The 12,689-nt window shown below is 42.2% G+C and overlaps 1 protein-coding gene and 1 long non-coding RNA gene across 2 annotated transcripts in view; one reads left to right on the forward strand and one right to left on the reverse strand.

Moving 5' to 3' along the window:
* LOC119857098 overlaps window positions 1–12,689 on the forward strand; it is a 52,531-nt gene that overhangs the window by 208 nt on the left and 39,634 nt on the right. The window lies entirely within an intron of this gene.
* EXPH5 (exophilin 5) overlaps window positions 2,227–12,689 on the reverse strand; it is a 59,593-nt gene continuing 49,130 nt past the window's right edge. Inside the window, exon 6 of the mRNA XM_038405479.2 lies at window positions 2,227–10,421. Within this exon, the coding sequence (XP_038261407.1) occupies window positions 4,918–10,421 (5,504 nt within the window). The 3' untranslated portion in view covers window positions 2,227–4,917. The remainder of the gene's footprint in view (window positions 10,422–12,689) is intronic.

Genomic DNA, 12,689 nt, shown 5'->3' on the forward strand with positions numbered 1-12,689 from the left:
TGATTGGAGGGTGCTGTGGCCAATCGGGCGCGAGCGCAACGACCTCGCTCTTTCGCGGCCCAACGCAGCCCCCCAGGGCGGTGGGTGGCGGGATCGGCCGGCGGAGGGGCCCGGCCGGGCGGCTGGCGCGCGCCGCGCTAGGGCGGGGCCCGGGGCGCTCGGCGGAAGGGGAATCCCCTCCCCCCCCCCCGCCCGCGCGCGCGCGGGGGGGGCCAGTTCCTCGCGGCGGCCTCCGGCGCCGGCGCAGCCCCGGGTTGAGTCGCTGGGCGGCGCGCGGCCGGGCGGCCTCCCTCAGCGCCCTGCGCGCTGTAGCGCAGTCAAGCTGGGCGGCGCCTGTGTCTTCCGCCCGGTGGGGCGCCCCGAAGTAGGGTGACCCGACGTGCCGACGTTACAGGGCCCGGCCCATTGTTTGAGGCCGCGTCTTACGCCGCTGCCGATTTCCTCCCGCCCCAGCTGGCTTCTTGCGCTCCGGTCAGCCCGCCCAGCGCTGCCTAGTCGGCCCTGTTGCCGCTCAGCCCGACCCGGGCAGCGCTACCGCAACCCCGCAGGTAACCGAGCTGGCCCACGCCCCCCCGCGCTCCGGCAGGGCCGGGGTACTGCTGGGTGCCATCGCGCGGGCTCCAAGCCGCCGCCGGGGAGGCGACACGCTTTCCGCCTCCTCCCTCACCGCGCCCTGCGGGTGTCGCGCCCAGTGCGAGAAGCCGGGAGACCAGAGAGACGCTCCCGGGGGGCCGGCCGCGGCTGCACTCGCATATGCTGGTCTTAGCTTTAAAAAACACACGCCACCGCCCCAGGTATATGTCAAAACCTTCCTCTTTGAATAGTGAAGTCAGAAAATAATTGAAGGGGGCTTCCTGTCAGATCAATAAGGGTACCCATGTGTGGTGTTGGAGCCACAGAGAGACACCATTATGTGTGGAGTACGGACACAAATACACAAGACGTTGTCTCACACTCATTCCGCTGTACCTTGACGTCTCAAAAGAGAATCTTCGGCCATGTTTCAGCAAAGCGCTTAAGGATGGAGAATCGTTTCCTTTCCTCCCACGATTTGCGTAACTTCCCCCCCACTCTGCCCCCTGAGGCTGGCTGTATTATGCCAAATATCATAGAATACCAGGGTTGGAAGGGACCTCAGGAGATGATCTAGTCCAACCCCCTGCTCAAAGCAGGACCAATCCCCAATTTTTTTTTGCCCCAGGTCCCTAAATGGCCCCCTCAAGGATTGAACTCACAACCTGGGGTTTAGCAGGCTAAGGCACAAACCACTGAGCCATCCCTCCCCCCATTAATAGTATCTAAAACTGGCTACTCAACATGCTTTTTCATATCCCAGACCATGAATTAACTTTTCCTTTCTTGTTGCTGGGCCATTTTGGTAGGTGGCTCATGGTGCCGCAAGTTCCCAAACGAGAACTCTCCTGAAGTGGGATTCATGCTCTCTCAGGATTGTGGCATTTAGGAAACAAGGAATCGTACTTCATGAGGGGAGCAACGTGGTAGCAGCCCCATGCTTGATTGACCCTATGATACGTCTAACAAAAGGAAGGTTCCCTCTCATCTTCTCACGGCATGTAAAGGCCACAGTGATCTTCACACATCATTGCAAATGTTTTAAAAACTATTCTGTTTGAATGATATTTTGCTACTGCTCAGAAAACAGGGCTAGTAAGATGCATACATTGTTATAGAGAACATTTTATCTCCCATTGAAGAGAAGGCATTTGTGCCCCAAATGGCTATCTACTGTAAAGAGAAAAAAAAAGTATGACTATGGTACAACTGCAGATGTGGACATCTAATAATTGACTTAACCTATAGTCATCTAGCTCCACTGCCAGTACTTGACAGTTTAACAATTTAAGTCATTCATCTGCACAAGTTATTCCTCTGTGCATAGGTGTCTGAAAGGTGGCTAAATCAGACACACCGTTCTTGTAATACATTGAAAACTCTAGTGTATCCAAGGGCTGGTGCATATAGCTCAGTGGTTTGAGCATTAGCTTGCTAAACCCAGGGTTGTGAGTTCAATCCCTGAGGGGGCCATTTGGGGCAAAAATTGGGGATTGGTCCTGCTTTGAGCAGGGGGTTGGACTAGATGATCTCCTGAGGTCCCTTCCAACCCTGATATTCTATGATTCTATGCCTAGAGCTTATGAAGGATCATACTTAGATATTTAATTCTAAATCTTTTAATGCTCTTAGCATTGTTTGGCATCAGTATCCCAAAAGCAGCATTAAGATATTGTAAAAGCATAAAATAGTTAAGCATGAGTTAGAGTGCACAGATAAAACCAGTACAAACATTTATTAAGCAGTATGCACCATTTATTTTAAACCAGTCATTTTCAGTATTAATATCCTATAATTATAAGCATTTATAGAATATATTATAGCTAAAGAGAAGGCTTAGAAGACATAACATGCCAAATTCACCACTGGGCAAAAGATGATGTAGCTCCATTCAATTTAGTATCTTCTTATTGAAAGATGAATTTGACCTCATGTTTTTATATGAATGACTTTTAACAAAAATTACATCAAAATTACCTATGTAAAATTTAGTTACCAGCCACTCTGACCTACCACAGTCTTGCACTTGGACCAAATTCTAAACTATTTTGATTTCTTTGTATGGCTCCTTGTTTTTGTCATATTCCTAGCACTGTATTTAATGAAAGCCTCCTTTATGCATCCATCATGAGAACTTAGTCCAAAATTCACCATATGGGTAGAAAATAATTACAAGTATGAACATTCAAATAATCCACTTTTACTGGAGCAAATCACATGACCATTTATCTCCCTGTAAACATGTATCATAACAGAAAACCCTTATTTAGTATTAAGTGGTTTATTAATCTTATGGTATGGAACCCTGTATATATGGTGTAAAACCATGTAGATAAAATAGTCATAGCATTTCTCATCAGAACAGCATATTTTACAAGTTTACATTTACATGGCAATTATTTCCTTCCAATGCTGTATGCATCAGTCTGTATGTGCAAATCATTCCAAAATAGATACCACCTAAGAACAATTCTGAATATAAATATGTAGTTTATATTAGTCTTATGTACAACCAAAGAAAATATCGAAGTATGTAACAATATTTATACATCAAAACACTTTCAAACTACCACTCCACTTCTTTAACGAAGTATACAATATCAAAAATAAGGGTACCAATTGTCTAATACAATATTTTTCATGTGGAGCATTCAGTGATACAAAGTTTGCTTGCTTTGCCTAAAATATATTACTTTAAAATATCATGCTATTGTCTTTCCAGCTATCTAAATATAATTTGTGTCTTAGAGAATTTTATTAAATGAAAAAATATACAGAATCTGGAATGAGATTAATTAGAGACCAGATGTGAAGTTAGTAAAGATTAAGTACAAATAAACGTATGTGATCTGGCTCTGTGAGCTACTGTGATTTTGAGTGGCCAGAGATGCTCAGTTCAAGGTCAGTTCAAGATTTCAGGGCCCGGTGTGGGTTTTGGCTACTGTGTAATGCCAATACATGATTTAGTAAAGTGGTATGGGAACAGCTTCAGAGAAAACAAACATTCATAGCCTTTCTATTCAAAGGATGAAAGGTATTGCAATGACAGAGAGCATGTTAGAAAAATACCAAAGGGAGATGCTAATTTAGGGAAGACGCGAGACACAACATATCAAAAAATGTTCCTCCTCAAGCTCTGACATGCTTCACTACATACAGAAAAAATTGCAGCTATTTAAAAACCAATAACAACATTGGCTTATGGGGCCAGATCTTTCAGTCTCATTAAGTGCCCACCAAAGTGGTGTAAGAGGTCCTTTACATTGTCTTACGCAGACAGCTGAGACTTCATCCAGCACTCTCCTTCCTTCAGAGTAAGGGGTATAGTGGGGAAGGGGAAAAGAGGAAAGATGGGGCCAGAAAGTAAAGCACTCTGCCCAATCTTCAGCCAGCACAGTAGTTCCTAGGACTGCTTTGTTGGTGCAATTTACAGTAGCTTTTTGGACTATTCTAAGATATGCTAAGGACTGTTTAGCCCCCTGTTGGGCCAAGGGCTAGGGGAGATGGAAAAGTGATTTAGAGTCACCTTTGCTTTCCCACTAACAGTGCTGTGCTCAGCATGAATTACATGCAGCTAAGGTCTGAGACCATGAAGTGTAGGAAATGAAACAAACACATAGGAAATAAAACAGAAGAGAACCAAGTTACAGAATTTTTTAAAATTTTGGTTCAATTTAGTGCTCTGTGAAGTGACACATTATTATTAGAAACTAGAATCATCCCCAGGACAAAGGAAGCCACCCTGGCAATGCACCTCAGCCCCAGCCAGCAATGACAGTTGCTATTTCAACCCTGTATCTTCCATATGAATCTTTAAAAGCATACTATCACTCATCTGTACTTATCATATTAAGGATTTGAATGCAATTTTCCAGTAGTGAAAGTGTACTGCATGCATCTGTCATGCTCTTCTTTAGAGTTTTTGCCTTGCCTCAATAGGGTGTTTTCCCCCTTTGTTCTGCCCAAAGGGGGTGGGTGTGTGTGTGTGTGTGTACCTGGCCACTTAGCATACAAGAGCTCAATCCAGCTCCTACTGAAGTCAGTGGAGATACTTCCATATCATTACACAATAAAAAGCTCTACATTAATCTTCCTTTTCTTAATAATATACATTTTAAAAAAGATTTGTGAGAATTTATCTTTTGCTTGCAGATACTTTTAAAATATAAAATGGCCAAATTGAGCTTTCAGAAATCAACATAGCTTCATTAAAGTCAATGGACCAACACTGATTTACACCAGCACAGGATCTGGCCCAAAATGCGTTACATGTTTTGGTGGTTCCTGGATGGGCATAAACACCTTTCAGATGAGATCTCATTCTCAATTTTGTATTAGAGGAGCTCACAGTTCTGATTCTTTATCAGTCTCACAAATATAGTATTCATCATCTGTGGTGGTATCAGTGTCTGAGTCTGAATAAACCATTAGTTCTTCTCGATAGATGTCAATTGGGTCTCTTTGGGATGAAGCATCTACTGACATTTTGCTCCTAGCAGAACTTGAGCTCAAGAGCTCAGCCCTCTTTAAAGAATCACTCTCTTCACTTCTCAGAAAGCCAGGGTTTTTAAGAAGACATGGTCTCCATAATCTCCCTTCTGTGAGTGATCGCTTGATATTTTCCAGGAACGCCAGTTGTTGTTCTTTTCCAAATATACCAAACTCAATAGAAGGATACATCACACGGCTAGTGCCGTAGGTGGTGTTCTTCTTATCATCTGAAGCCCAGTTTTCATTTTCATCACAAGAACACAGCTCAGAATAAGATTTAAACTTTCTACTGTACCTGCTTTCTTTAGGTAGACAGTTACTTCCAGAGCCAGGGTTGTCATGGGAATCTTGAGTATAGGTGCTTTCAGAAAAGTGACGTTCACGTTGATTCTTTGCATGACTTATGCGTGACTGATTACTGTGCAGGTTTGCATTTTTTAAACTCTTTGACCGATGGAGGTTTTGATCATGATCACACTCATCTGGGGAAAGGACCTGTTTCTGTATACAAACACTGGCCTGCAAATTTTTTATAAACGTGTTTGAGTTTTTGTCAGTTAAAAATGGCAACAATAGAGGATCATAGGAACTACCAGTACTTGTTCTCTTTTGATTGCCTGATGAATCTGCTTCAGTAGCTCTGGAAAAGATGGTCTGATTTCTGTTTTCCAACCCCTGGCCAAGTGTTTGGGAATTTTTACTTCTTGCAGCTATTTTCTTTGGAAATAGGGTTGTGGGGCTCAGCATGCTTTCCACTTCATTCTCATTTTGTTTGGGATTGTTGACTTCTCTTTTCTGGTTGCATGAATTTGCAAAAGGCCCTTGATTCTTGTTTTTAACTAACAATGGAGAGTCATCATTAGCTTGTGATCTCTTATTCTTCTCAGATATTTTGTGAACAGGGCGGTCACAAACCCCAGGGGTCAGATTTCGATTCTGGTCTTCATTCCCAGTTTGCAGAAATGGCTCGGTAAAAGCAGGGGAACGCAATGTGCTGTGGGTCATGTTAATCTCTAACGAAGCGGTACCTCCATCATTCTGTGAAAATATATTACTTACGTGTGGTTTGGGGTTTACATTTTTACTAGAAAATTTTCGGCTTGTTTTGTAAATGGCTGCCACTTCATTTTTAACTGAGGGCCTGTTTTTCCTTTTTTCTATATTACTGACTTTCTCTCTAGTGCCATCAGACCTAAGCTTGTTTTCGTTCACTGTACTTTGCAGCAGTTGCAGATCCTGTGTGACACTGGAAAGTTTGTCTTCACTGTACATCACAGCTTTCTGCAAACTAGTGCAATCTTTGTCCAGCTGAGTGTTCAGGGATATTTGCTTTTGTTTAGTTTTGGGGCTCACTAAATCATGTGTGTCTGGGATACCTGTTTTGCCTGTTTGAAGTACAGGTTTAGCTGCAGAAACCGTGCCAAGCTGAAATGGTTTGTTATGTGAATTTCGAAGCATTTGTCTATCAGAAATTAATTCTTCATCGGTGCTATTTCTGGAACTTTCAGCTCCTAATTGAAATCCAGTACATTTATTGTTATATAGGGAAATGCTTTGGTGTTGAAAATCTGATCTCTCTTTGGCTCCTGCATCATGTCTAGATTCAGCAGAGGTTATTGGTGTTTTATTGACTGCAGACTCTATACGACTTTTTCCTTCATGAGAACTATGTTTATCCAACTGGGGTGGTAAAATATTCTGATGGTTACTCCCTCCTACTTTAATAGATTGCTGGCAATTTTTGGAGTCTCTGTTTTGCACACGATTAGTATCATAAATTGCAGAAGTAAAATTAAAAACATTCTCTGGAGGGTCTTTGGGTTTTTGGGGGGTTGACAAAGTGGAGATTAATGGTGTGTCAGTATGCAAAATGTCCTCCTTCTCTTTACTTTCTTTACCTGAAGAAAAGCATACATCAATATTTTGGTTGTGTGAAACAGTAGAAATTGCCTTAACAGAAGTAGCCACTTCTGCAGTGGATTCTGGATCACGAATAGAAATGTCTGATGTCACCATGTCAGGAAGTATAGATGTGCTTTCTTTTAATGCAAACCCTGGTGAAATATCTTTTTTATTATGTACAATGGTCGTTGATTGTGAAGTACATACTTTCTCAGTGCTGGGAGAAAAATGTGAGCTTTCCTGATCAGTGTCAATAGCTCCTGTCTTTGCATTCTGGGGTGTCATTGAAGCTGCAGGAGTTTGATCAGGAGAATGTGGGGGTCTCTCTTTTTCTATGGTGCTAGGAAAAGCTACATTTGCTAAACCCATGCAAACTTCAGAGTTCTTGTTTGGCATTTTTGGTGATTTAGATTTTTCTGTGAAAAGAGGTAAAGCTGTCATCTCTGGATCATCTAGAAGGTTAGACAGTGTTCTTGAACGACTCCGTGGTAAGGTGTAATAAATTGAAACCAACTCGTGATATTCAACATGATCCTCATCACCAGAAACTGTAAATGTGCTAATAGTTTTATATTTCTGCAAAGAATCCCCCATTTCCTTTTCCAAACAGTCTGAAAATACAGGGGATTCTTTTTTGTTTACAAGTTTCTCTCTCTCTGTAAGTCCATCTGATTCAGAGACTACTGTACGTCCACTTATCGAGTGGTTAGGGCTCCTGTTTAGAGACAAAGGGTGATCCTTAATTTGCAGGACATTTCCTTTGATATCTGTAATACCATCTAAAGGTATTGGTCGTGTTGAAGAATGTGCTGATCCTAAAGAAGATATTTTATCTCCTTGATTAAAAGAAAAGGCAGCAGTTCTGTCTGAGTTCTGCTTTTCTACATGATCCCATGTGGCTGTTTTGCTTTTAGGAAAAGATATGGACATATCTGACATTACACTGCCAGCGATGCTAGCTGATTTTCTAGGTAAAGTGCAATAAACGACAAGAGGCTCCGGAGACTCAGGGTTGCTTTTACGAGGAGAGCCAGAAATGCTGCTACTATGTGTGTGTTTCAGTAAGCTTCCTTGCCTATAGAGACTTTCAGTACAAGATGCATTTTGTCTTGTTTTTCCATTTTCTCTTTCCAAACAAAAATAGTTTAAACTACGTTCTACAATCTCTGTGCTTCTGTCAAAACTATGTGCATAAATATTCTCACAGTTCCTGTTTTGTGAATCACCAGTAGTTAATTGACTATTATGGTCGTTACTGGCTAAAATATTTTGATCTTTGGGTTTTTCCTGGGGAATATCTTTTGCAACAACACCTGCCAACTCAACTACTTTCCCACCTTCTGCTGGAGCTTCAGTAACTCTGCAATTCACTGAAGAATTAGTTGGAGTTTCTAAAGATTTCAGATAGCTCTTATGAGAAAAGTCTTCTAGAGAGCCTTGTGAAGTATGAGACAAAAGTTCTGGAGGACTGGGCAATATGCTTTGATGGTTTGCCAACGTTTCAGTAATTGGAGCAGAATGAACTGATGCACTACTTTGTAGAACATCTACGAGGAAAGACTCTCCCTTAGGAGTGATATGATCAGTAGTTTCTGCTCTCCGGCTTCCTAATTTAAAGCCTTTTCTTTTTGCTGAATTAAAAAGATTATGTTCCCATTGCTTCAGATTTGAAAGAAACGATCCCCTTCTGCTCTCATCAACTGACAGAAGAGAAGGGGCCTGATTAAGTTCACTGTGACCAGGAAGATCATTTTCCTTTCTTTGTAGGTTTCTTTTACAACTCTTTGATATGCTATTTTTTGTAACCTCTCTGGTGGTGGTGAGCTGGGTTTGTCTGCTTGAACTCAGTGAGAGAGGTGAATTAAGAATAGATGTGCTGTTTTGCAAGGCAGTAGCATTATTAGAAGGAGATATCTGGGGATCAATGGTATTTTTTGTATCCACTTTCTGAGAAACTGGCTGTAATATTATGTCTTTAATACTCTTCTGGTCTGCCTTGCCTGATCGTTCTAAGTCTCTAACCTTGTCTGAAGCAGCTTTTTTAAAGTCTCTCTTAATATTCATTTGGGTAACCAAAGGCTGTGGCTGGCTTTGGGAACCCTTAGTGGCAGAACTGCTGTTCTCTGCTACCAATTTCATTTTGACCCTTGAACCCAGTAAGACAGACTCATTAGACACATCTGCTTTGATGCTGGGTGAAGTAACGGCAGATTTATAAGTGAGACAGCTCTGACGGTCTTTTGAATTCTTTGAAAGCAGTTTACTACTTGCACCACTTGATATCTCCACACTGCTTCTGTTCTCTGACACACATGTTTGAAAGCCACTCTGACGGCACTGTGAAGCAAGTTTAGCATTCTTTGCATGTGCACTTCGCTGGTCGTTTAAATTAGATGTAATCATTTCATAGGGAGCATCAGGGGAAAGAAACACATCATCATTGTAGTACTGATAAATATCAGAACAGGAACGGTACTCCTCTTTTCTTCCAAAAGGAGAACTCTTTTGGTGTATTTGGAACCTACCATGACAAGATGTATCTCTATAGTGGGATCTAGAGAGGTTGTTTTCCAACCAGCATAATGGATAATTCTCCGAATTATCAAAGGATAGTGAAGTAGCAGCTTTGTCTGTGCAACTGACTCTACTAAACCAATTAGTACTTGACACAGCTCTTCTGAAATGGTGTTTTGACCGGTAAAATTCATATTCTCTGTTTTCATGCAGAGGGCAAGGATATGTATCCTGTTTTGTGGCATTATATTCTGTTAATGATTGAGTCCTAAAAAGATTGTCTTGATTTGATGCATGTCCAGAAGTATATGGTTTATTCCATACAATAGAAGAGAGGGGAATTCGCTTTGGGGTTTGCCAATTGTTCCTTTGTACAAATCCACTGTTGTTCTCTGTTGCCAATAGATTTTGTAAACTAGTTGTTGAAAATGGGTCAGGGGATGCAGAAGATGGATATCTCTGAAGAGAACACACAGAGTAACTTCTCCCAACTGTAGAGAAGTTCTTGCCCATATAACTGTTGTGTCCAAATCCACTGCTCTGTCTTATGGAAGGAAGATGCAAGCTACCTTCTGAGGACTCTCCAAAAGATACAGAAGACAGCCTTCTGCTCAGAACATGATAACTACTGTCTAATGAATCCTTGTGCATGTAATCTTCTTTAGAGGCTGAATGGCGCCTATTCATATATGTATCATAAAATTTCCTTGGTCTGTAGAAAATTTTATGGTCCTCTTTGGCTCTTATTGTTCTCGTTGCATCAGAGAAAAATGTGCTGGTTGTTTCACTGCAGTCATTTCTGTGTCGTCCCCTAGTAGCAGTCTGTCGGCTTGTACTGGGAAACAGATATTGTGCTCTTGGTCCACTGTCAACTAGACGCTTTCTGTTCACTGAATCTTGGGCTTGTTCCTGTGCCAGCTGGTCATCCAGATCACCTAGAACTACACAGAAAAAGATAGCGATTTTATTAGTAAAAAGAAAAGGAGGACTTGTGGCACCTTAGAGACTAACATTTATTTGAGCATGAGCTTTCTTGAGCTACAGCCCACTTCATCGGATGCATTCTTTCTTTTTGCAAATACAGACTAAAACGGCTGCTACTCCGAAACCTATTTTATTGGTGTTCTCAAACTAATTATGCTGAAAAGCGTAATGTACCATATCAGTGACCAGATCGGATTTTGAAAGAAGATACTTTCTCCATATTCAAATCCTGCCCCCAAATATACTTCACTTCTTCCACAGTGCCTTTCAACAATAATCCATCATTGACTGAGGAAAAAAGTCTCCACTGATTTGAGACTGGTCTTCAAACAGCTCCTCAACCTAGCCAGTGTTCGTTATTTTTGCTATTTAAAACAAAAACAAAAAAAAACCAAACACCTTAGTTTACATTCTTAATTTACACTCATCAGCTAAGTGTAGGAAGAACCTTCCACAATTCTAGCTTGCAAAGCAAGTAGAAAAGAATTGTACTCATCAGACTTAGATTAACCAATGTGCACTCAGTGCACTTGCACAGGACCCCCCATCTCGAGGGCTCCTGATGACCCTCATAAACTGAGTGGTGCTTCAATCCCATGCTCCTGGTTGCAAGAAATGGGGTGGGAATGGGCTGAGTTGTCAAGGCTGCTGGGGAAATGGGGATATTGGGGGGGATGAGTTGTGACAGTTGTAAGGGGAATGGGGGGGATGTTGGAGTGTGGTGAGGCTGCTGGGGGTTGTGGCTGATGGGCTGAGGTTTTGGGGGCTGTGGTGAGCAGGACATAGGTCAGAGCTACTGGGGTGTGTGTGTGGGGGGGGCTGCCAGGATAAGTGGGGGCTGGTGAAGGGCTGTTGGAGCATATGTGAGGTGGGAGGGACATTCAGGTGTCTGTGCGTCAGGAGCAGTATGCGTGGGTTGGGGGCAGAAGGAACATATTGGGATCTGTAGGTGGGGTATTTAATGGTATGGAGGCACTTTGCTGTGTAGTTTACAAAGGTGCGAGAGGCCCCAAACCCTTTAATCTGGGCCCAGTGCTGATGAGCACACTCACACCTTTCTGTATGTTTCCAGAGCACAGACAATGCTATGATGTAGCTGTGAGCTGGAAAGGCATTCTAGGTATTGACATTCAAAGGAGCACATGGAGAAGCCCAGCATATCCTGAGTTTGTTTAGCTTGGAATGTGTTGTAAATAAAACAGCTGAACTTTTTCAGTATTTGAGCTATGAATCAATTAAAAATAATTGCTATTAATCACAAGATTAAAAAACTAGAGTTGTAGGCTCTACAGTTTTATATGGTTTTGTCTGAGTGCAGTTATGTAAAAAATAAAATAATTCTACATTTGTATGTAACACTATCACAATAAAAAAATTACACTACAGTATTTGTATGAGGTGAATGGAAAAATTTATTTTTTACGTAACTGCACTCAAAACCAAAACCATATAAAACTGTAGAGCCTACAAGTCCACTCAGTCCTACTTCTTGTTCAGCTAGTATTAAGACAAACAAGTTGGTGGCATCTGACTCAGATGATGAAAATGAAGGCATGTCAGTCCTCACTGCTTTGGATCATTATCAAATGGAACCCATCATCAGCATGATGGTTTTTGGAAAGTATTGCACAGACAATCCAGGAAGTTTTTGGAAAGTGTAGGGGACCATTTCCTGGTGCAAGTGCTGGAGGAACCAACTAGGGGCAGAGCTCTTCTTGAACTGCTGCTCACAAACCAGGAAGAATTAGTAGGGGAAGCAAAAGTGGATGGGAACCTGGGAGGCAGTGACCATGAGATGGTCGAGTTCAGGATCCTGACATAGGGAAGAAAGGAGAGCAGCAGAATACGGACCCTGGACTTCAGAAAAGCAGACTGACTCCTTCAGGGAACTGATGGGCAGGATCCCCTGGGAGAACAACATGAGGGGGAAAGGAGTCCAGGAGAGTTGGCTGTATTTTAAAGAATCCTTATTGAGGTTACAGGGACAAATCATCCCGATGTGTAGAAAAAATAGCAAATATGGCAGGTGACCAGCTTGGCTTAACAGTGAAATCCTTGCTGATCTTAAGCACAAAAAAGAAGCTTACAAGAAGTGGAAGATTGGACAAATGACGAGGGAAGAGTATAAAAATATTGCTCAGGCATGCAGGAGTGAAATCAGGAAGGCCAAATCACACCTGGAGTTGCAGCTAGCAAGAGATGTTAAGAGTAACAAGAAGGGTTTC

Source organism: Dermochelys coriacea, chromosome 1 (assembly GCF_009764565.3).
Source record: "Dermochelys coriacea isolate rDerCor1 chromosome 1, rDerCor1.pri.v4, whole genome shotgun sequence".
In the NCBI taxonomy this organism is placed as follows: domain Eukaryota; kingdom Metazoa; phylum Chordata; order Testudines; family Dermochelyidae; genus Dermochelys; species Dermochelys coriacea.